At 28.5% G+C, this 24,541-nt stretch overlaps 5 protein-coding genes and 1 non-coding gene across 7 annotated transcripts; 2 read left to right on the forward strand and 4 right to left on the reverse strand.

Annotated features, from left to right (window-relative positions):
* Positions 1-4,047: 4,047 nt before the first annotated feature.
* TRNAK-CUU lies at positions 4,048-4,120 on the reverse strand. The gene has a single exon. It is a non-coding gene; the product is annotated as a tRNA-Lys (tRNA).
* A 597-nt stretch (positions 4,121-4,717) lies between these two features.
* Positions 4,718-5,340, forward strand: LOC124941574 (uncharacterized protein At4g22758-like). Its single transcript, XM_047481915.1, has 2 exons — positions 4,718-4,940; positions 5,129-5,340. Exons 1-2 carry the CDS (start codon positions 4,739-4,741, stop codon positions 5,338-5,340), a joined length of 414 nt encoding a protein of 137 aa, XP_047337871.1. The 5' UTR covers positions 4,718-4,738.
* A 2,452-nt stretch (positions 5,341-7,792) lies between these two features.
* LOC124944026 (uncharacterized protein At4g22758-like) lies at positions 7,793-8,649 on the forward strand. The gene is made up of 2 exons (XM_047484484.1): positions 7,793-8,235; positions 8,301-8,649. The coding sequence occupies exons 1-2, from the start codon at positions 7,887-7,889 to the stop codon at positions 8,486-8,488; spliced, it is 537 nt and encodes a 178-aa protein (XP_047340440.1). The 5' UTR covers positions 7,793-7,886; the 3' UTR covers positions 8,489-8,649.
* A 1,224-nt stretch (positions 8,650-9,873) lies between these two features.
* Positions 9,874-11,962, reverse strand: LOC124942070 (AT-hook motif nuclear-localized protein 1-like). The gene is made up of 5 exons (XM_047482482.1): positions 11,275-11,962; positions 10,878-10,945; positions 10,681-10,812; positions 10,441-10,608; positions 9,874-10,345 (listed from the first exon to the last, which is right to left on the reverse strand). The coding sequence occupies exons 1-5, from the start codon at positions 11,714-11,716 to the stop codon at positions 10,088-10,090; spliced, it is 1,068 nt and encodes a 355-aa protein (XP_047338438.1). The 5' UTR covers positions 11,717-11,962; the 3' UTR covers positions 9,874-10,087.
* Positions 11,963-15,030: 3,068 nt separating this feature from the next.
* Positions 15,031-18,447, reverse strand: LOC124941883 (protein S-acyltransferase 11-like). Of its 2 annotated transcripts, XM_047482249.1 has the most exons (5): positions 18,111-18,447; positions 17,977-18,030; positions 16,788-17,013; positions 16,412-16,710; positions 15,031-15,642 (listed from the first exon to the last, which is right to left on the reverse strand). In XM_047482249.1, exons 2-5 carry the CDS (start codon positions 17,980-17,982, stop codon positions 15,157-15,159), a joined length of 1,017 nt encoding a protein of 338 aa, XP_047338205.1. In that variant the 5' UTR covers positions 17,983-18,030; positions 18,111-18,447; the 3' UTR covers positions 15,031-15,156. The 2 variants fall into 2 exon arrangements, with proteins under 2 accessions (XP_047338205.1, XP_047338204.1); XM_047482248.1 differs by having other exon boundaries at positions 17,977-18,447.
* A 510-nt stretch (positions 18,448-18,957) lies between these two features.
* LOC124941882 (ACT domain-containing protein ACR8-like) lies at positions 18,958-21,093 on the reverse strand. The gene is made up of 5 exons (XM_047482247.1): positions 20,913-21,093; positions 20,679-20,724; positions 20,490-20,604; positions 20,338-20,405; positions 18,958-20,257 (listed from the first exon to the last, which is right to left on the reverse strand). The coding sequence occupies exons 1-5, from the start codon at positions 20,975-20,977 to the stop codon at positions 19,193-19,195; spliced, it is 1,359 nt and encodes a 452-aa protein (XP_047338203.1). The 5' UTR covers positions 20,978-21,093; the 3' UTR covers positions 18,958-19,192.
* Between the last annotated feature and the right edge of the window lie 3,448 nt (positions 21,094-24,541).

The following is a 24,541-nucleotide window of genomic DNA, read 5'->3' on the forward strand; positions in this document are numbered from 1 at the left end:
TTATCTTTTAACCAATTCAAAAATCGAACCGAATTCGAATAAAAATTTTGAATTCAAACCGAAATTGCACCAGTCGAGAATTGAACCCAAATTTTTATTTTTTTAACCAATTCAAAAACCGAACCGAATTCGAATAAAAAATTTTGAGTTCAAACCGAAATTACACCAGACGGGAATTTAACCCAAGTCTATACCGTGGCAAGGTACTATTCTACCACTAGACCACTGGTACTTTTGAATTCAAAATATTCTAATTTGATTATTTTATATTTTTTCTTAAACTAAGTTTGAAAAAATAAATTCGGTTTTCGAGTTGAAACCAAACTCGAAAACCAATTCGAAAACCGTATTTGAATTCGAATTAGTTTGAAATTCGATTTGAAAATCGAAAATGAAATTCGAATTCAGTTGAATATTCGGTTAAGATCAAATATTGAACACCCATAATTATAAGGATGAGCACAGAATATTTATTAATATTATTTTATTTAAAAATTTGATAAATTAATTAAAAAAATAAAAATAATACGACAAAATAATATGAAGTCTAGAAAACCTCAAATTACTAAAAAATTTAATATTTCAAGTCGGCACAATTAAAAATATAAATTCAATTTAACGAAAATATTCAAATTACGAGTTTTAAATAACAATTGAACAAAATAGAAAATAGGAAATATATTGTCACGTTCCAAATGCTCATGAATTTCTTTTTATTTGGAAGTGTAATTCACGCGCCAGAAGAAACGGTGACATTTGCTGACGTGTCCTCTTTATTTTCCACGCTAATTTATAAATTAAATAATTATTCTTTAATATTTAAAAAAAAAATGTATAAATAAAGATTATAAAAATGAGGAAAAAATGTTCAAAAAGTTAAATAATTATCCTATAAGTTATATATATATATATATATATATATATATATATATATTTATGTTATATTTTCATTCCAAACAAAATATTTAAATTTATGTGAATTGTTTGTTTTCTTAATATTTATAGTATATTGAACATGTTAATTTTTTTTTTAAATGGTGTATTTTTTAAAAGTAAACAAGCATGATTTTTAAGCCATTTTCCCAATTTGTTTTTAGTAAAGAAAATCAAAATATTTGTCTAAATAAATAATTATTATTTAAAAAACAAAATCTATATAATATGATATAAATGAAAATATTTAAGTATAACAATAAAAATATTACTAAAACATAACCAAATTAATAATTTAAGAAATAATGGTGAAAACATAAATAAATAAAATAATTACCAATAAACAAAAATAACATAAAATTTAGCATTAACGAGTTCAAAAATTCAATAAGTTCATCGACCGACTCCTCCATTTTTTTAAGAGATCTTCCATACCTTCGTAATAATAATAATATTTTTGAGTAAATACATTCGTCCGTGATTACTGAAAGACTAATTAATATTCTTTTCGGACCAAACATTAATTCTACCCGAACATAATTTTGATATGGACTCATCTACTTAATTCATCTAGCTTCCTTGCGGTTTTAAATCATCTTTGTGATATTTTTGTTACAATTGAGTTTAATCAACTAAATATGGAAGTAATGGTCAATTAAAAAAATATATAATAATTTTAGACGAAGTTACAAAAAAAAACTTTGATAGTAATTTTCGTACTAAATAATGTTAATTTTGTTTTTACTAATTTTTTACTATATTTTGGGAAGCAACAGTACAATGGTTTAGTTAAAAATAACTATTTTATAATAAGTTGGATAGACAAAAATGAATTGAATATGATAATGTGGTAATTCATAATATTTAAATAAAATTGACAAATTTAATGTAAATAATTAATTCCAACTAATAAAAAAGAATAGACAAAGTATTTTCCTTTTCTTCAACAGTTCAATTCAAATAATTAGTATTTTATAGTAAAAATATTAATAATGTTTTAAGTTGATAACTTATAATAAATTATCATTAAAAAATCATATAAATAAAGAAAATAAAAAATAGTAAATACCAAAATAAGATTTAAAAATTATACCTAACGATGTGGCAGTATTTGTTGGACTTTTCTCTCTTTCTATCTTTCACGTACGTACCGTAGTTGGCCGCCGGGACCATTCTTTGTCTCCTTGTTTTTCTTTTCAAAAAAAAAACATTATAAAAATTATTAAATATAAATTAATGTACTTCTTACCCACTAATTCAATATCAATTATTTGGGTATTTTCAAAATTTTAATTAAAATAACTTTTTGTAAAATATGTTTCAAATTCGACTTAATCTAACCTATAAAATGAACCCTATTGTTATCACCATTTTAATGAATAATAAAAAATAATAATAATAGGGTTTCCTTTTATACATTGTTCTTCATGTGGTCTAATAGGTGTTATCACCTTTAAATGTTTATATTTTTGTAATTTTTCTTGTCTTTTTCTTTATATCATTTGTACATTGCTGACCATACATTCTAAAAAAAGAAAAATATTTATTTAAAGCTAAGACCTTTTCAAAAGCCTATAGGGGTAGGAAGGTAAAAATATTATTATTATTAATTTTTATTTTATTTTATTTAGTTTAGTAAATATATAAATCTAGCATACCCTATTCTATGTTTTAATAGTAACTCACATTATTAACTAAATTTAAAAAAAATATATTAATATAATTATTTGAAAAACAAGAAAAGTAGTGTAGTAGTTTTGAAATATAATGGAATAATTAAGGAGAAATTAAAAAGCATCATCCATCTTTTCACTTTTATGAAAATGAAAGCCCAACCACATGCATTATAGGCAAAATACTTGATTTCAATTTATATTGTATCAACTATATACAATGATTAACTTAAGATCTGCAATTTATGTCCTTAACATTAATCAAACACGGAAAAAAAATTAGGTTAGGATAATATAATTTTGGGTTTGGATTGAAATCATATAAACATTTTTAACTTGATTAATTAACAAGTAAAAATTGATCAACATTAAATCTATTCGTACTGCTACCAGGAAGAGAAAGACTGATTGCGACAGATTAAATGACTCAAAGTAAACTCGTCAATTCGTTTATAATTTATTTTTTTTTTGATTTTTGTGTTTGAACTACTCACTCACTCATTTTTTAAATTAATTTGTGATTTAGTTTCATTTTTATTTTATACTCATTTCATTTTATTCTGAAATAAATATATGTGATATTAATTACATAAGGTTAAATCGAGTTGTGTTCGAGTTGAGTCCGATCAATCGGGTCAATTGAGTTGGGATCTGATCAATTACAAATAAATATATTATGTTCATTTTAAATATTTTGACTAATTATTAAACATGTCAGGTAGTCAGGTTCATCTACCTCCAACCAAAACTCGGGACACTTCATATGAAATAGAAAATCTCCCCGACCAAAAAATCGACCTGAATTAGCACTTCTAAAATGTTCCAATCGATTAATTACTATATTTTTATATGTATTAATAGTAATTATTTCTATAAATTTTAAGCCTTACCCTTATTTTTTTCATTTATAATAAACAATGTATTATTATTATTATTATTATTTTAAAAGTGAAGTAGTGTATGTAGTTGGAAAGTTGGTATTTTTAGTTTATTTGAATGAACAAGAAAATCTTTAATAGTACTAACATTATAATGGCAAGAGATCTTCCCTACCACTCTGGATAAAGCTGACTTAATTTGCTAATATAAACTTACCCCTTTAAATAAAGAATTAAATGACAGTATCATAGTAAGAATCTTTAATTTATCTCCAATTAAAAGATAAATAGAAAGAACCCATCAAATAAATGGTAAAGCATCTTATTTAACAAAAATCAAATGATTCAATTATTTTTGTTAAGGATTTTTTTTTCCATTGATTCAAACTCAACCAAAACCCATAAAAAAAACATTCAGTTTAAGTTATGACAATATTTGTCATAAATTGTGAATGATCAACTTAAATATCATCAAAAAATAAAAATATTTCATAAAGTAGTCCAAGAAGAAAATGGGCCGGTTAAGGATCTCAAAAGCCCAATATCATATTTAAAAAATAAAACGCCCACCGAGGGGCTCGAACCCTCGACCACAAGGTTAAGAGCCTTGCGCTCTACCAACTGAGCTAGACGGGCATTTATTAAATTAAAATAATATAATTTATTACAATTAATAATACTTTTTAAATCTGACCATTTCAAATTCCTATTTAAACCAATCTAAATAAAACATCAAAATTGAAACAAGCATTTATAAATGTCGGATAATCAAGATCACTACTACACACAAACAAACTCTAAACCTCCCCGACCATCTCCATCTCCGGCACCACCGTCGCATAATCGCCGGAAAACACCTGATCCCACCCGTAACAGAACATCATCTTCATCCAAAAAACATGTTGTCCATGTTCTGCATCGCAGCAGATCAGAACCCTGTCTCTGGTCGTCAAAGATTAATTCTTTCAACATCGGAGAAGACATCTCCTCGCCGGAAGGTGTACTTTATCGGCCGCAGACTTGTACCGACGTCTTCTCTTCACCAGATTGGACTATATCTCCGATGAAGAAAAATCTCGAGGTTTGACCCTTTAAAGACTCAATCTTTAATCAATTTGCCCTAGAAATTAATGGGTGCCCGGTATTTTTATCGCCGGTCACCATAAATTTTACGAAATATTTTTAGCCCAGATAAATTTCAAATCATAATTCGGGTTTAATTTGTTTTTGTCAAAACAGAAGAAGAAGTATAAGATGAATGATAAGGTGGTAATGAATGTAACGGTTGAAGGAAGTCCTGGACCGGTTCGGGTTATGTTAAAGTTGGGTTGGACCGTTGAAGAGACAATTAAACTTGTGGTTAATAAGTATGGAGAAGAAGGGAGAAGTCCTGTTTTTCACAAAAACGACGTCGCTTCAATGTTCGAATTGTATCATTCATGTTTTAGTCTTCAATGTAAGTATTTTTTTTAAGGTTGTTTATTTGTAGTCAAATCAAATAAGACATTAATAATCGGCACCGTCCATGACTAAAGATACATAAATTCAGCTTAAGTGGGACCCACATGATGAATTTTAAATTTTTTTTGGTTTAGAATTAAATGAATCCAATTTAAGGATTTAGTTTGATTTGGATTTGTGTAGGTTTGGATAGATCGGACATAATTGGAGATGTTGGTGGTAGAAACTTTTATCTTCGTAAGAGTAAGACGGAACCGCGATCTCTTTTGGTCGATAATCCTCGGTTTCCACGTTTGCTGGCATTATCGGATTTCATGTCGAAAAAGATTAGTGAAGTAATTCGAAAAATGGGCAAATTGTGGATGATTTTGGGTTGTATTCCATGTGATATGTGATGAATTAAATGATCATTTGTATTATGGTTTATGAAAGGACGGTTATATGCATACGTTATAATTCTACAATTTGACATTTTTATATATATTTTGTTACAAGTGTAAATTATTGTATTTTTTTTAATTGAGGATAACTAGCATGACAACAAGAAATATGACGCTCCGTTTCAACTCAAAACGTTTTTAGATGAAATCGAACCCGTAACTTTTGGTCTCTTTAGCCAATTTTTATCACTAGAATACCTTAGTGAGTTAGTAAATTATTGTAATTCTATAATCAAGAAGAGACTCGTTGTTCTAGTTCTAACAGAATAAATCGTATATGTTGTATATAACGCCTATTTACCATAATTTAATTGTAAACAAACAATAATTCCCTATTACTCATTTTATATAATAAAAAAATACACTAAGTTTTACTTTAAAAAAAAAAAGAGTGGACCTTTTTAGGCTTAAGAGTCCTAATGGGCTGTTCTTGGAATGGATCTGCCCTAACTCAAAGGACTAGTTGGGCTTACCCCAAAACCTGTCCTAAATAAGATGAACTAATTAACTGAAGCTAAATATAAATATGAAGAAAAACCCTTGATATGAATTTCATTTTATATCAATAGGCTTTATTAATTGGTTTGATTTAGAAGATTGATCTTATTTAAAAACACTTATAAAAAAACATTTATTTAATATAAAAGAATGTTAGAACAAGAGAATAAACTATTTGAAATATTAGTTGTAGTGATAATATTATAAAAAAAAAGCAAAATATAAGTTATAAAAAATGGAATTATGAAAAGATGACAATAATAAAGGGTATTAATAAATTAAGATGAGCACTAAATATTGTAAAATATTGTTTAGTTGTTTAATGTTGTGCACATGGTTCTATAGTATGTGACTGGTCAAATACTTAATGACAATAATAATTGCTATGGTAATTATATATATATATATATATATATATATATATATATATATAATATTCAAAAATTAAAATTTATATACAAAATAAGAGATTAACAAGATGTTATTCCAAATAAAAGATATGTATTTAGATTTGATATAAAAGACAAAATTTAATTTTTAAAGTTGATTTATTTGAATCAAAGTCCATATAAAATATTTAACAAAAAAAAAAGATTTCAAATAAATACTATTAATAAATTGAGTATTAAATGTGGAAATGGTAAGGTCACTTTCCTCGAAACTTCCAATGCCTATTTCGACCTTTTCTTTCTCTTAAAGGTCTCTTATTTAATTATATATATATATATATTAATTAATTAGTAATAAATGTTAAGGATAAATGTGGGTATATAAAATGGTAAATTTCCTAATTTCAGTTTATTTGTCGTTTTCCATCTTTATGCTTCATATTTAATGAAGCATGTGATTATCTAATAAAATAATATGTCTTTGTATTAAGACCTGTTTGTTTTAAAGCTTTTTTGGACAATGTATTCATTATTATTTAATTTTTTTAATATATATATACATTCGTTCAAACGGTAATTAAAAAGATGAGAAAAAAATTATTCAAGTGAAATTGAATAATCTACCTATATCATTAAATAAAAGGTGAGAAACTTAAAAATATAATGAGAAAATAGTTATAAGAGGTTTCAACTTAAATATTCGTTTTATCAACTATTTATTGGAAAGTAAAATTTTTTTTTTTAAATATAGTAACTTCAACTCATTTGTAGTTAAAAATGGTACACTGACATTAAAAATGATCACCGAAACAAAAAGAATATATGAATAACTGATAATATTATTCGAATTATAAATATAATTAAAAAAAATCATTTCATTATATAAACTTAGCTTAATTTGTAAAAATTAGGGGCGGATTCATGTACAAGACTGTCAGGGCCTTAGCTCGAGAAGCCCAAAATATTTTGTATGTATCTCTGACAATAACGATGAAAAATATCATTTTTATTGATGATTTTCAAGCTTTGTTTATTTATTTGTTTTATATTATTATCAATCTAGTCCGAATATATTTTTTTATTAAAATTTAGCCCAAATTTGTCTGAATATATTTTTTTATAAAATTTAGCCCAAATTTGTCCGAATATATTTTTTTATTAAAATTTAGCCCAAATTTGTCCGAGTAGATTTCAAATCCTAACTTTGCCCTCGATAAGAATTATCGACCATCTCGACTAAAATAAATTGTTCTTTTTAATATTTTTATAAGATTCGACACATTTTAACTTAAGACGAAAAATTACTAAGATAAGACGAAAATTTACTGAGATAGAACCTTCTTTTCAATATTTTACATGAAGTTTTAAATATCTTTTTAACATTTTAGATAACTTTTCAAATTATTTTGAACATAATAATTATGTTGTTTTGTGAAAATGTATGAACTACTCTAAATGGAACCTTCCTCCTCTATGTTCCTTGATTAAAACATCATCATGTATGTTGTGCATGAAACTAATGTCTGTCGTATCCAACCAACAACCCTAAATGTTTAAAACCCTAAATTTACATACCAAAAAACATCAACAAAAACAACAATCTACAAAACCCTAATGCCGAATCAACAACCCATTCTCACTAACCCTCGCCAGTCACCACCACCGCCGTCGCCGGAGCTAGTCCGTCGCCGGGGAGGCATATTTACAGTTCCAAGAAGACTAATACTAAGACAACCGGATTACTCTCATATAATATCTCCAAGAATACCAATGAAACTTTTACTTAACGTTAACGTCGAAGGAAGTTTTGGTCCGATCCCGATCGTGATTTTGAAAGATCAAACGGTGGAGGATCTTGTTAAGGTGGTGGTTGAAACTTATGTTATGGAAAAGAGACGGCCGTTGTTGACGGAATCCGATCACCGGAAATTTGAACTTCATTATTCGCCGTTTAGTTTGGAAAGTAAGTAATTAATTTAATGTATTGTGAAATATTTATAATATGTTATTTGTAAATTTGATTTATAGGTTTGAAGATGGATGAGAAATTACTAAATTTGGGATCAAGAAATTTCTACATGTGCCGGAAGCCACCGACCGCCGTTTCCGGCGCCGGCACCGGCGCCGGTAGTTCAATGTCGAACACTTGTAATAGTGAAGCAGAGGAATTTTTGGAATCTGGGTTTTTAATTACTAAATTGTTGTTTCTATTATAAATTAACATATATTATTAGCTATTTTGAATGTACCTAAGTTATGAACTTGTGGTCATGTGACCCTACTTTAAATTGTGTAATCGAATGGATTTTTAGATAAAATCTTTGTTAGTTAAGCTATTAAGTGGGTTTATTGTGTGAATTTTATAGCAATTTTTTGGGGTTGTGTTTGTGGAAGTTTAAAACGTTGAATAGGTTTAAAAATCGGGTTTAAGTTATCTTATTTGATTCATAAATTAATGATCAAGTTTAATCATTTTGAAAAGAAGCAAAATAACCTAATAGGACCAATATTAGAAATTGAAGAAAATTAATTGAATAGTAGCCTTCTCAAAGTTATGAGATAAAGTTTTCTTATTAGGATTTTTTAAATTTATTTTATTAGAAATCGAAGAAAGTTAACTCAAATTTATTTCATTAGAAATCGAAGAAAATTAACTCAAGGTCATGAAATTGAATTTTTATATTCGAACAATTTGAAAATGAAAGAAAATGTCAAATATTAGAAATTGAAGAAATCTAACTCACAGTAATCTTGTCAAGTTTATAAGATTGAGTTTTCATATTTAAACCATTTAAAAAAAATCAATATTAAAAATTGAAGAAAATTAACTCAACACAAAAACATTTTTAAGGTCACAAGATCAAATTTTCTTATTCTGACAATTTAAAATTGATAAAAAATAAACAATATTAGAAATTGAAGAAAGCTAACTCAACACCGTAGTGTTTTCAAGGTTATGAGATCGAGTTTTAATATTCGGACAATTTAAAATTAAAAAAAAACAATATTAGAAATTGAAGAAAGGTAAAGGTAACTCAGCACCTTAGCGTTTTCAAGGTTAGGAGATTGAGTTTCATATTTGGACAATTTGAAAACGAAACAAAAGACCATTAATATTAGAAATTGAAAAATGTTAACTCAACATTGTTGAGTTCTCGATCAAATTCGGACCATTTGAAAATCCAAAAAATATTATTAAAAATTAAGCCAACTCTACATCATAGTTGCAAGAATAAACCATCCAACTCAAAAAGATTATCGAATATCTATAATCTTCGAACTGCTACATAATATCAGCAATAGATCTGAAAAAGTATCGAAAAATATCAAATTTAGATATTTGTACACTCGAAGTAAGAAACCATGACATATATGTTTGGAATAAATTCCATTTTGAGATAATTGAAAAAACATTATCTCGTATTTCTCGATGTAAGACATTATAATGGCGTTCTCAAGTTGATTGAGTTTTTCGAAAATGTGAAAGAAAAAGACCAATATCAGAAATAGAAGAAAGCTAACTCAACAACAAAGCTTGAGAACTCATGTTCATAAGGTCATGAGATCATTGCTTCATATTTGGATCATTTGAAAATGAAAAAAAAAGGTGAATTAACATATGTTTGTTCTCATGAACTATCTGATTAACTAATTAACAAGCTACAATACATATTAAAACACACAACAATTCATGTCTGATAATAAATAATAATATCTTACCTAATCTTATACCACAAATAAACTAAACTCCATTCATTGTCTTTGTCTTTGTTGCAGTCAATAGTCAGCAAATATCCAATAATCCCACCCCAATTTCACCCCGATAGACTCACATTTATGTCGGTTCTTGAATCTGCACCCGTTGAACCCCAATTTGGTTTCTCCATTACCACCCGATGACCACCACCACCACCATATCCGGCCACCCCTTCGACATCCCTCTCCACCGCCACCACTGGCGCAGCAGCAGCAGCAGGAGTAGCGGTTATTACAACAGGGGATGAATCAGTTTTCTGTTTCTTTACCTTAGTAGGTTCAACCTGATTTCCCGACACAAAACTACCCACCACAATCTAATCAAAAGTAGAACAAAACATAAAACATAAGTAAACTAGATCAAAACAAATGTAAGTAAATAACAGTTTTATGTTTCATTCAAAAAGCTGACCTGCACTGGGCTGGCAGCTACAAGTAAGCCAGCGACGCCGCCACCAACAACTCTTCCATCGGGACTTGCCAAAGAAACACTCATACCTCCTGTTCTATTTCTTATACCACCACCATTAATTTCAGATGGCATAAACGAACCAGTTAAAGACAGTATCTCAAACCGACCCTACAAAATCAAATTCATTACATATCCATTGGTTTAACCTAGTAAAAATTCGATTAAGTAGTGATTTAGCACCTCATAGGTTAAAGTACCACCCGAAGAATCAGGCTGTCGAAGTGTAACACTTGAAATAACACCATTTGCAGAAAGAATACAAATCGCTCGAGGCCCTTGTTGAGAAAACGATATAACTTTCATTGTAACATCCTAAAACAAACCAAGAATCAAGATTACAACTTTGTTTGTAACATAAAAAACCAATCTTGAATTACCTCTCCAGCATTGACAGTAATTATATGAGGAGTAAAGTTAGCACCAACAGAACATGAAACCCATTCTCCTGCATAAGATTAACAAACAACATTAGTACTAGGTTGAGACAAAACATTTGTTTTTTATACTAATCAAGATTTAAACAAACATCATTAGTCAAATGAGGAGTTAAAAATGGGGACCTCTCCAATTCTTCTTCAAGAAGAAGATAGAATAGCTCAAACAAAGAGGCAAATCAATCAAAATCAAATCAAAATATAGGTCCCACCCTTTCAACAGTGACAACTCCACCATCCTTAACTATATATAGATATCCTCGATTTCGATCCAACATTTTACATTAGTTTGATCGAAAACCACAAAACAAAACAAAACAAAAAACAATTTGATCCATACCTAGATTATTGTTACTATTATTATTCACCACAGTGTTTTGCTGCTGCTGTTGATGATGTTGATGCTGCTGCTGCTGCTGATGTTGATGCTGCAACTTAAGTGAAGATCCAACCCCACGAATCTTACCCTTTTTTCCGGTGGAGAAATCAATCACCGGCGGCGGCGCCGACGATGAAATGGGTTTTGGAGATATAGCTGTATTTACAGACCCATCTGGTCCATACTTCCTCGGCCGACCTCTCTTCTTCTTTAGAGGCACCAACGCCCATGATGCTGCTGGCGGCGCAGGCGCCGGCGTTATACTGACTTGTGGGGTTCCGGCGGGAGCTGATCCGGTTGTGGGTGTTGGGTTTTCCGACCGAGGGGCAAGATGATAATCTGATGGAGCATCTGATGTTACTACTGTAACTCCACTGATCTTGATTCCTTCTCTTGCTTCCATTAACAGAGATTTCTTTCAACTTTTCAAGAAAGGTTTTTTATTTCACATTCAAAACTTTGAATGTCAATAAAACACAGAGCCCAGAAACAAGATTCAAATAACTTGAAGAAGAAGAAGAAAGATTGGAACTTTGAGATACAAAACATCAAATTGCAGAACTCAGAGTGAAGCAAAGAAATTAAACAGGAAAAAAAAAGTAACTAATGGGGAAATGAAGAGAGAGAAACAGATTATGAACTTGAGATTGAGAGAGAAAGAGAAAAAGGGCAAAAATTTGAAGAGAAAATAGAAAAACATGTAATGGGTGTGAAAGATAATTAATTGAATTAATTTATGTGAATAGAGAATTAATTAATTTTTAATTAAAACCCCTCATAATAAAAATAAAAAAAAGTGGAAAATCATAAAGTAATGTGTGAATTCAATTAAAAAAGCAAATATAATAATTGAAAAAGCAAAGCAATTATGTAATGTGGTTAAGAAAATGGGTGGAGTCCGGATGGAAAATTAAATAAAGAAAAAAAATATAATTATAATATTTACAATTGTAGTTGGGAAAAGTGAAATTAGGTTGGCAAGGCATGAAGACAACCGCCCATTTTTCTAGAATTAAATTATTATTAATTTTTTATTATAAAAATAAATAATAATATCACTTATGTGATTGTGAATACTCAAATTTTAAAATTATCAAAAAGATATTAAATTTAGCATCTAGGTTTAAAGTTTATTCATTATATAAGTCAATTTGCTTAAACCAAATTTGACATTATTAAAATCTTTTCATGACTATTCAATTTTAGTATAATTAATTTAATCAATTTTTAATATTATAAAATTAATATTTATTTATCAGTCAACTTTATTCGAACTACTCTCCATAACTATTTGTCTTTAAAATGTAATAAATAAAGACTTGTCATTATAATTTATAGAAAGAAAAAGAAATTATTATCCTAAACTATTGTGAAAGTTTCATGAAACTTCGGTTCATTTTACAAAATAAAATAAATTTAAACTCACAAACTTGTTAAATTTTTCATAAATTATAATATTTTTAGTTCTTTTTATTCTAATATTGTTATGATCAAAATTAAGGTGGTTTAAAAAAATAATGAGAAAATTTTGAATAAAACAAATAAAAATAAATTTTTATCATATTTTTAATAATTATATAAACAAATAAATTATATTAAATTTTAAAAAATTATGAGTGATTTCACATTACAATTATAAAAAAATAATGATATATTAAGATAATAAAAATATTTTTAAACTAAAAATTACCCTAAAATGGTCATTCAAAAACATTGCATTTAATTATTTTTAGACTAAATAAAGATTATCATAAATACACGTTAAATTAATATAATATAATGTCCTTAATATACATTAAGGATTTAAAAAATATATAATATAATGCTCATAATTAATTATTTGAATAGTGGTTATGAAATTTGGATTATACTATTTATAAGAATATATATATATATATTTATAAGAATATATATATATTTGGGTTATCGTTAAAATTTCAATAATCGTAGTTATTTGATGCGTATAATTTATAATGCTATTAAATCTTTATATATTTATTCAAATATCGATAGACTTCATATATTCATTCTGAAATATCGATAGAGTATGTCAATGAATTATTCGTTTTTTCTTAAAGATTTATGAACTCGATAATTGATTAGATAAAAGTTATTTATTTTTTTATTTTTATAAAATAAAATTATGATAGGTTATACTTATATGAAACATTAACTTTTTTTTATAAATTATTATAGCATGATGCTAAGCCGTTTTTAAAAAAAAAAAACTCATGTCAATAAATTAATAATTTTAATTATTAATTATAAACAATATTAATTAAGAAATAAAATTATTAGAAATAAATTATAAGTAAAAGATAACATCTATACAAATCGTGTTAAATCAAAATAAAATAAAAAAATTATTTAATTATTTATTTATAGGTTGAGTGTTTCAATTGTAATAATCGCCCTTTTGATATATCTATTATTTATTTTCCTGAATATTTTAATAATATACTTTATTTTTTATGTCGTGCAGCTTTTGAAAATTTAGATGCATCCCTTTAATCCCATAAAACAGTTTTCAAATATAATTATTTTATTTTACTTAAATAAATTATTAATAAAAAATAAATTAATAACTTTTTTTCTTCCTTTTCTTTCTTTTTCACGAAAAACAAGGGAACATAGCGTGATTGATGCAGGCCTTAGCTAAATGGAATCAAATCTTAAATTTTATTAATTTAAAATTTTAGTCTTAATTTATTTTTAATTAGAGATAACATAATTTAATAAAAAAAATTATTTATTTTTTTATATATATAAAAAAGGGCATGATTAGTTATTCAATAATAATAATAATAATAATAATTATTATTATGTAGCTTAATGATATAAAATTAGTTAGTGATGTTAATAATCATAGCCACAAGTTGGGCCAATTATATAATTATATAATTTAAACCTAAATTAGATCACAAGCATTGACCCAGTGGAATACAGCCAAATAATAATTATAATTATTTATTATTTATATGCATTATTAATTAATATTTTAATAAATATAGACCTTCCTTTCATCAACTTGTATTCACAATAAAGCTAAAAAAAAATGTTCAATTATATTTTATTATTATACTAAAGATAAGAGCAAACCATATTATTTTAATTTATTTTGTCTAAATATGCTGATGAACCCAATGTCATTATTTTTATATATATATAATATTTATAATCTTAAATTCCTACTTTAGCCTTTTCATTTATTATATTTTTAAATTAAATAATGGCTCTGCCTTGACCCACATTATAACAAAAATATCATTTGAAGTTATATTTGAAATTTTAGCATATATATATATATATATTATTGTATATTAAAATAAAATAAATATTTAATATATTAATTTAAGTTTAAATATTTTTATATAAATAAAATGTTAGTTTTGTTGCCTATAACATAAAAGAATGTCTGCCTGAGTGAAGATATAAATAGATAAATATTACTAGTGTAAATGAGGTTAAAAATTAGTTACACTCCGAACAAAAAAAAATTATAATTTTCAAATTTAGCCTTTAATTTTGTTTTCGATTATACTTTTTTTTTTAAAAAGAAAGCTTACCCGAACCGACATTCCCCACCTCAACTCAGTCGAAATCAAAGATAATAATCTTTTTCAGCTTGAACTATATCTGTATAGTTTAATGTAATAACACGACCAAAACATGTGTTCATAAATTGTTGACGTTTTCGAGTACAAAACCGGATCAATGTCAAAAACATGTTTCCAGATGGTGTCAATTAAGCTTTAAACTATTGTGCTTATTCCAAACATGGATTTACAAGAAATTGAAAACTGAACATGTAAAAATTGAAAACATTTTCTATAGACTTTGGCTTCATTTTCTATGCCTCTTCCTTGAACTCCAAGAACTAGGAAAGTACCTGAAAATGGAATAAGGGCAACCGAAAAACCGAACAATATTTTGACAATCTTTGTCCCTATTGGCCTGATTTCCGCGCCTTAAACTGCTCAAATAGGTATCTCCCTCGTATATGTAACAAAGTTGTTGCCAAAGTAACACACTCAATCCAATCTCAATAGAAACACTAGAAATAAACAAGTAAACAAGAATTAGCCCTCTTGTAGACAACATCAATGCAGATGTCAAAAAGGCAAGACCAATCTCCTTAATCATTCCAAGAGCAAACATACTGCTAAATCCCTCCCATGGAGAAAGAGATGTTGTTGTGAATCTTAAAGGCGGGAACATGGAGAATACTGTATAAGCCGACATGATCGAAACATAAAATGTACTTATAATTGCCAAGATTAGGAATGCGATGAAGGATCGGTGATTTGCAAATCCAACACAGTTTCCAATCTGCATAATGAAAATGAAAACAACTAGTTAAGTTATTGAAACACAAAGGCATACAAAAAACTCCATATCATTACTTTTTTTTCTCTGAGAGTTGATTTTTCTAGTGTTCTTGCGAAATCATCACATCTAGAGTGAAGAATTTGTGTGTTACAAAGATTGAAGATCGTAATTCTCTTTTACTGTACATGCAAAAAAAGTCATCTAAAAAGGTACAAAATTCATGGTTTCGATATCCAAAAACTGGAAGACACATTCATACAGAAGGGATCAAGGGATTTTATTATTGTGGACTTCAGATCTGTAATCGACAACAATCAAACTCAGATAATTCCTATCAATGAGTCTTCAAGGAGGGTGCAAAATCAAATAGAAGAATATCAGAAGGATATTTTGACTCAAAAAATATTGCAAACTGTAACTTGTTTTTACATGAGAACGATTTTGTGTCAGATTATTTGATTGATAAACATCATATGGGCAGAGAAGTGAAGATATAGACCATTATCGAGGCATGCAATTGAAGATGTCATTGATGATAAACGAGTCAATCGCCTCTCATCTAGAAGGAATGGAGAGTCAAATGACGCAAACAAAATATTATGTCAAATAGGTTCTACAAATTGTCTTATTTTGCTCCCTACTATAGTAAGTTGGATTGTTTTCGTGGCATGTGCTATCATTTTTATATACTAGGAAAAAAAGAAAAAAAATAGTAATTGGTTTCTCTAATATTTGAAGAATTAATCAAATGGGTTGTTAAAATACTTACAAATGGGCAATGATGATCCATATCCAAGATGCACATTCTACATGATCTGCAATGATGAGTTCTTGGTGACTTTGGCTTAGAACAGAAATGACAAAAGGTGTAGTTATCAAGGCCGCCTTTCTCTACTAGTGTATATGATCCCCATATTATACTTGGCGGTTCGCCAGCACATTTAAATGCCGCAAAGCAAAATGTTGACATAGTGCATACGGATAAAATTATTATAACGACTGAGTGAAATATTCTTAAGAACATACTGAGAGAATATAGAACAGGAGAAATCGTCCAGCAACCACAACCTGCAATGTTTTGAAAAAATCAAAATGTTTAGTAGTTATCTTCTTTTTGCTCTTGAATGCAGGAAGAAAAAACATACATATGACAAAGAGCATGAATATAATGAGGAAGAAAACAAAGCTTCTGTCACGCAGACGTCTCCACCAAAAGCCATTATCTTTGACCCTTAATATGTTTTGATTGGTTATAGATCCGCACCAACCACATTTGAAAATGGGTGCATTTGAAGATAAAAGGAGGCGCGATCCACATCCCCAACATATTTTTTCGTGGCCATCATTAACAGATGTCATATGAAATTCCTCCTGCTGCATACAAAGCAGCAACACTGAGCTTATTAAGAAATTCCATGGTGCTGAAAATAAGGAGTATTCCCTAGAGGAAGTTAGAACGAACCCCAACCGCCATGACCCTCCCCTTAAATCAGAGTGTACTTAGTAGAAATAGATTTTGAGAACTTTGGTCTCTCTTAGGTAAGACTCTTTCTAGTTAAGGTATTCTCGTGGGTTACAAAAGAGTTTTTAACTAAAAGTGTTTTTTGTGGAGTTCCTGATCTACTAGGAGAAGAATTGATTGGGTATAGTCTATGAGAATTTCCAAATTCCAATCAATCAAAAATATGCTTTTATTTGGCCACATACATAAAATGGTCTTTTTTACTATTAAGTCGGTTTATCATGTTTTCCAAGCAAACAATTCTCTGATCGAGCCTTGTTCAAATGGCCCAACTTTGTCCTTTTGGCAAAATTTAAAGAGTCTACCTTGTTTACCTAAGGTCAAATCCTTTCTATGGAAAACTTGTCGAAACTTTCTACCCAAATTATAGAAACTCCATCTCATAAAAAGCTAGCACATAACAACATTTGTTACTCAAAGATGGAAACCATAAAACATCACATTTTTCGGTGTTCTACTGAAAAACCTTTGTTGTTCTGACCTTGTTTATGACCGGTTGTTAGTATTCATTTCCTACACAACTTGATTTACTTGTAAACAACAAAACATGTTGCTTTATGAGAATTTGAAACTTTGTTTTGTTAAGGAAAGACATCCCAACATACTTTCTTCTACAAAGATTATGATAACTAGAAATTGAAAACCCCCACCCAAGATTATACCTTGTACAAAACTTAAGATGTCTTAATTCATGTGTTAATGATCCACTAAATAGGGTTTTTGATACTTTCAATACTCTCATTTGTAAACACTTTTCAAGTTCCTAAATCTATGCAGTATTTTGACCCAACAAATCAAAACCATAAACTAACCTTCATTATTCTCAGAAGTTTGTATATTAGCAATTGCACATTAGATTGTAGATTCTGCAGCAACCCTTCAATTACCTACTGAAACAAAATACATGTAGAATGAAAACATGGGAAAACAAGATTATAGTACTTACAGTTCTTAAACTGAACAAACAGATCTGCTGCAAGCGCTGAAACAGAGAGACGATAATTGTAGTTTTTTAGCTTATGAAACGGGAGTTGTTTTCGATCGAGAAAATGTCGTATTTATAGGGCATGGTTTTCAATTTTGAAAAAGAAGAAATCCGTCGTGAGAAGAACTCATCGTGAATGTTTTCCGGCCATTCGGAACGCCGTGGGGGTAGAATTGGAAATCGATTATCTTTTCAAGCTTTTTGTTGATCAATCGAGAGGGGAAGAAGGATTAGGAAGGTGTAGAAGAAGACGAAGAAGATGACTTTTCTTTGTGTTTTCTTGGGAAAATATTCCTTAATTTTTTACAAATATTTAATATGTTTTAAATATATAAATATATAATATATATATATATAAGAAAATTTAAAAATAATTGGAGAGACCTGACTTTGTCAATATATATTCCTCAATTTAATATATATCTATTTAGACTTTTTGTATTTAGATAAAGTGAATATGTAAATAAAATATCAATTTCAATATATGTTTAAAAAAAAAAAAAACTATTTCTTAAATTTATCCTACATATACAATCACTAGTTCCAAACTCACATTTATCATATTCCTTCATTTTAAATCTTTATAATTCTCTAAAAAGATGAGTATTAATATAAAGTTTACGACAAGACGAAAGAGGATAAATTGACTAAAAATCAATTACGAGTTAAAATTTTAAGTTACCGGGTGTAAACAGTATAAATAGTCCATTAAAATCTGCGAGAGCCTCGTCAAACCACTAGAAGAGAGTTGAAAATTTACAACTAATTAATAATATGATTTATATACAAAGAAATATTACAATAATGTTTTGAAATATAAGTTGAATAATCCTTCTACACACCACCTAGTACCTAACTCTTCAACCACTCCTGTCTATCTGTCGGACAGCAAACAAATAAACTAAGGTCACCCACTAAACCTTTGACCGACCACGACCGAGAACCTATGACCGCATCAATCTATATTTCTCTATAATCTATATTCAAGCCACTAATACTAACTTATTTACAAACCATATTCATATTTCCCCTTTTCCCCCCACTCAAGAATACAATTTTATCAAACCACCCAAACTGTATAGATTCATCCTTCTAACAATACTCCCAATCGATAACAAAACCGTCGTGGCCACCCCTCCGCCGCCACCGGAGGGGTCGACCTCCTCCCTTTCGCTCTTATCGTGATAGATTTTTGGTAACTCCTTCACATTCAAACAATCAATCCCAATTCTCTTTCGAACCGATTCAATTACATCTAAATCCGCCTGATTTCCTCTCGCATCCGTTACATAAAAGATATTCAAAGCCACCTCCTTTGTAGTCGATATCTCTGCCCTAGTCACATTCAGCTCGTTTTCTCTGAATGTTCTTGTCACCTCCGCTAATAACCCGTGTTTATCTTCTTTACATAGCTCCAATCTAATTCCTCCACCCGAACACCTCCTCACTATAGAAGCACGCAGACATTGAATCACCCGCTGCCTCTCGGCTTCTGAACTGATTGCTATCCCGTCTGCGTGTCGGATAAAGAATTCCATATCGGCTCTGTCTCCGGATGTATTCACCGTCGCGTGGAAAACCCCATACTCCAAATCTGTCAATGTACAAACAATGTCAAAGAGAAGCTTCGTTCTATCCTTACAATGGATGTTCACCAATGAATATTCTTTCTCCATGCAATTCTGAACCATCACGTTAACACAATCCGTATTATTATTATTGTGTTTAGTTGGTTGTCGTTCGTAATCGCGATCCGTGAACATCATCTGGTGAAGTCTCCTCTCTGTATGTGTTTCCGCCATGGATATTGATGTTTTAGCACTACGAATATCATTGTCTCCCTTTAAAACGTTTCTTAATCGCGCTTTGATTTTCTCTAGTCTTTCCGAGTCTTCAATGGACGAACCAGATTGAGAATCTTTCAAGTAGATTAAGGAAGCAATTCTTCCATTATGTGTCCATACTTTCGATTCAACTACGTTACATTGTAAATCTGATAAAACTGCGTAAACCTCTGATAGTAAACCGAGTCTATCAGTTCCTGTGAGCTCTAGAGCTGTCAAGCCTTCGAAACTCTTGGTTCTCGAATCATGAACTGTTTCAAGCGACTAGAATTGACAAAACATTGTTAAATTGGAATAATTAACTTCAGACAATTGAAACTCGATATTGATCAATCAATTATCACCTGTTCGAGGAAATTGATAACACTCTCTTCCGTTAACTTGTTTCCATTCAAATCAGTGACATGAAAAACTGTAAAAACGAAACCCTAACATTTGTTACACAACAGAAACGCAGCGCGAAAACTAATAGATCGGTTAATTCAAGGCGGCTTACCGTCCATAAACCACTTCCCGTCGGAGGATACATACGCTTTCTTAATAGAAAGGTTTAAATCGGTAAGAATCTGTATCGCTTCAAGAAGATTTTCATGTTTTCTAGCACTGTCAATCTAGAAATTGAAATATGTTTCAAATTAGAGACGAATCTGATACAATTTCATCAAAAGACGAATCAGAAACTTACAATAACACGAGTCGCATTTGAACAACCGGCGTTATCAATCATGACCCTGCGAAGAACAATAACAAAGACAAATCAGAGAAATTATCAACCAAACAAACGCGTTTTTCCTTTCTTCCTAGCGTCAATGACTCAAATTAGGTCAAATTCAGTGTAGATTAGATCTTCAATTAAGCTAATAGTACTATTTTGAGCAAGAATCGATTCAAGAATCGAATCAGAAAGATTTGAACTCACTTTGGCATCGTCATCCTAGTGACAAGCTTTTGATATTCATCTAAATATGCAGAAGTCCAAGCCATCTTCGTTGTTCTTCAGATCAATCTTCAAATCTTGTTTTCGCAAAATCAAATCCAGAAATTATCAATTCAATATGAAGAAGACGACGGTTTTTCTCGAGCTAATTGAATCGCTTTATCTCTCTAGAAACTGCTAGGGTTTCTCTCTCTCCTTATCTATATATATATTAGAAAAAAAATAAAAATAATAAATAAATCCAATACTCCCGCTAATTTTCCACGGTCTTAATTTTAATATTTTATATATTTTATTGCTGACTTTATTTAAATAAATATGTTTATAAATTACCCTAATTATTACATTTAATTACATCAATGCCCAGAGATTAAACAGACGGTCAGGATATACATGTATGGTTTGGACTTGCCGAACCTGATGTATGACGTGTGCAGACACGTGATCATAATCTAAATAATTTATTTTATAATTTAATAGTATTAATTTATTTTATAATTTATTCGATTCATTTTGAAATATATATATATTTTTATTTTAAAATGTTAATTGTTTTTTTTTATAGTAATAATGAGGGGGTGAAAAGGGGAAATTGCAATATAACAACTTTTTATGTAATTGAGGGCATGGGCGGGAACAAAAAGTAACGGATGAGATCTTCCCGCCAAAATCTAGCGGTTGGGGCCCTGTCGGCTTTCCTCAAAACCGACAAAGTGAGAAAAAAAGGAAGCATGCCGGTTTGAGTGGGGGACCACATGACTTTGACGTCCGACCTACATTGGATAGAGAAAATTCTCGTTTGTTTTGGTAAAAATAAGTTATAATGACTAGCACGAGATCCGACAACTATGTCCCGTTTATATTCAAAGCGCTTTCATTAAAATTAAATTTGTGATCTCTTAGTTTCTTAAACCAACAACGTTTATAAAAAAAAAAAAAAAAAAGTATATTTTGGTGGGATGAAGTTAGAATCAAACTAAACCTTGGGGTCGTACATTTGCATAAAATAATAGCACCCCTAAAAATAAAAACAGAACATGTCAATGTGTCTCTTCAATAGTACGAATAGGCTTCTAGTAAAACAGGGCGGGTCACACACTTTGGGTGACAGCTCACATGTTGATGAGCTGGACCACTCCTATTCCCCAGGTTTCTGCTTCTGTCTCCTTAGACCGTTTGTTTATTTGGCGCCAATATTACTTTTCTAAATATAAATGGTCTGTATTAATCCATCAATATATATTTTTAAGAAAAAAATTCTCTTTTTGTCTTTATAAAATAATTTTGATAATATTTTCGTCTATTTTTTTTTCTTTTTCGAATATTACTTTAAATTATTGTTGGATTCTTTGTTATAAATACCTTTTAATGATTTTTTTTAATATGAAGTTGTTCTTTTTGTCTTTTTAATAAGGAGTACTTACTGAATTTGATTTTTTATATGGAGGCATTTATTTATTTTTGAAAAAAATTACATGTATTTTAAATAATAAGGAGTACTTACTGAATTTGATTTTTTATATGGAGACATTTATTTATTTTTAAAAAAAATTACATGTATTTTAAATATGATAAAAAATCGTTTAAACACAACTACAAAAACATGATATTAAGATAAAATAAATAAATAAAATATAAATAAATAACGTTACTAAATAGGTTATCGAACTCGTAAGTGTTCGAGAAGAACGATTAATTCTCCGACGGACTTTACCGATTTTTTAAAATGTATATCAAAAAACATAATAATAATAATAATAAATTATGAATGATACGCATCGAACAACTACGATCAGTGAAAGTTCGACGACTTATATTTAATAGATAGTCCACCAAAAAATAATTGGGATGGTAACCTAATTATGTAGTTGTGCCATATTAGCCGCATCAATCTAGATTTTTCAACAACTACTCAAAGACTCGGGCATCACTCAATGAAAAAGTAAGTGAATTACTGATTCAACCTCCTCGTAACACATACGACAACAATTAATCATAATACAATAATTTTTCATATACATATCATCCGTAAGAATTGCACCATTAATAACGCTCCATCCAAATAATGAGATCTTGAATGTAATTTTTGACTCTCAAAGTTTCTCCTAACAAAAATTATATGAACTAATGTTAGCGAACACATTGTCTGCCTCAACATGAAAACTATCTATGTATTGCCAATGCATAACGTCTTGTTCAGATAAAAACACTTATTTGCATCCTATCAAAAATAAAAATTATATTATGAGACAGACTCTACATAATGTTTAATCTCTGTATATATATATATATATAATGAAGACTTTTATTCTCCCATTGTTTATGGATTTGTCACTATTTTAGACATATGTAAATGGTACATTATCATTTGAAAGCACACTTTTCAGCGTTAATTATCAACCCACAACTAATGATAATTTTAACTCATAATATTTGTTAAAGATTTTTTTGACAATGTTTTATTAGTTCGTCCGGATTGCTCTACTTTAATACTTATCATTCAAGAACTGAAATGAGTTTGTCTTTAAATTGACCATCAACAAATTACATGATTGTTGGATATTTTTTATTGAGAATTTTATTTTTATAAATTATTTATTTAATTGAATATATAGATCAATTATTTATTTTAATTTTGTAGATGTTATTTTGTATTAACTAATTTTGTATAACTAATTCTCAATTTCTCAATTGAATTTTAAAAAACTTATATCTTGATATTACTTAATAGAGCTTTTAAGTAATTTTTTTTATAAGTTTACATTACATTTTAGATTTGATCTTTAGTTTATAAGCTTTCTAGATTTTTGTCACATGTTAAATAAACAATTAATAAATACAAGCTCCAGGGTTTTGTTGGGCCTTAAATAAAATTCTGAATTTATAGTAATATTATTGTGTGGCCGGAATAATTTATAAATATTTCAAATTCACTAATAGGGTTTTATTTATTTATTTCTATTTTCTATTTAAATAACCTAATTTTTTAGTGATTTTTTTTTTCTGTTATAACCTTCTACTAGAAAACTGGGCCAAAGCACTAGTTCATTGGGCTGAAAAACCCAACATAATTATAGAATACATAAATAATTTTACATCCAGAAAAGTCAATTTTTTTTTATAACATTCTTGAAGAAACCATCTAATTTATTTGTCGATTTTGTTAAGTCAGTCTCAATTATTTTAAATAATAATTATTATTTTAGAGAAAATATTAATTAATTAATAATAATAATAAATAAATAAATGACAATAAATGAAAACATATTTTTAAAATCAGTTATATTTTCTTGAATAAATAATTTACAAATATAATTTTTTTTTTGTAAGATAGTATAATCATAAAATCAAAACTATTTAAAAATTTGTAAAAATCTTAAGTATAAAAAATTTAACTTGTTTAAAACTTAAAAGTTTAAAACAATCAAAACTTGTTACTCTATTTAATCTTAAAATATAATTTTAAAAATTATTTGAAATTTTGGTTGTCTTAACCAACATCAAGCTAAACTATAAAACCTATATATATATATATATTATTATATATATATATATTATTAAATATAAATTTTCAAAAATTAATCAAGAACAAGTTAAAGCAACTTATACAT

This window comes from Impatiens glandulifera, chromosome 6 (genome assembly GCF_907164915.1).
Source record: "Impatiens glandulifera chromosome 6, dImpGla2.1, whole genome shotgun sequence".
Classification (NCBI taxonomy): Eukaryota; Viridiplantae; Streptophyta; class Magnoliopsida; order Ericales; family Balsaminaceae; genus Impatiens; species Impatiens glandulifera.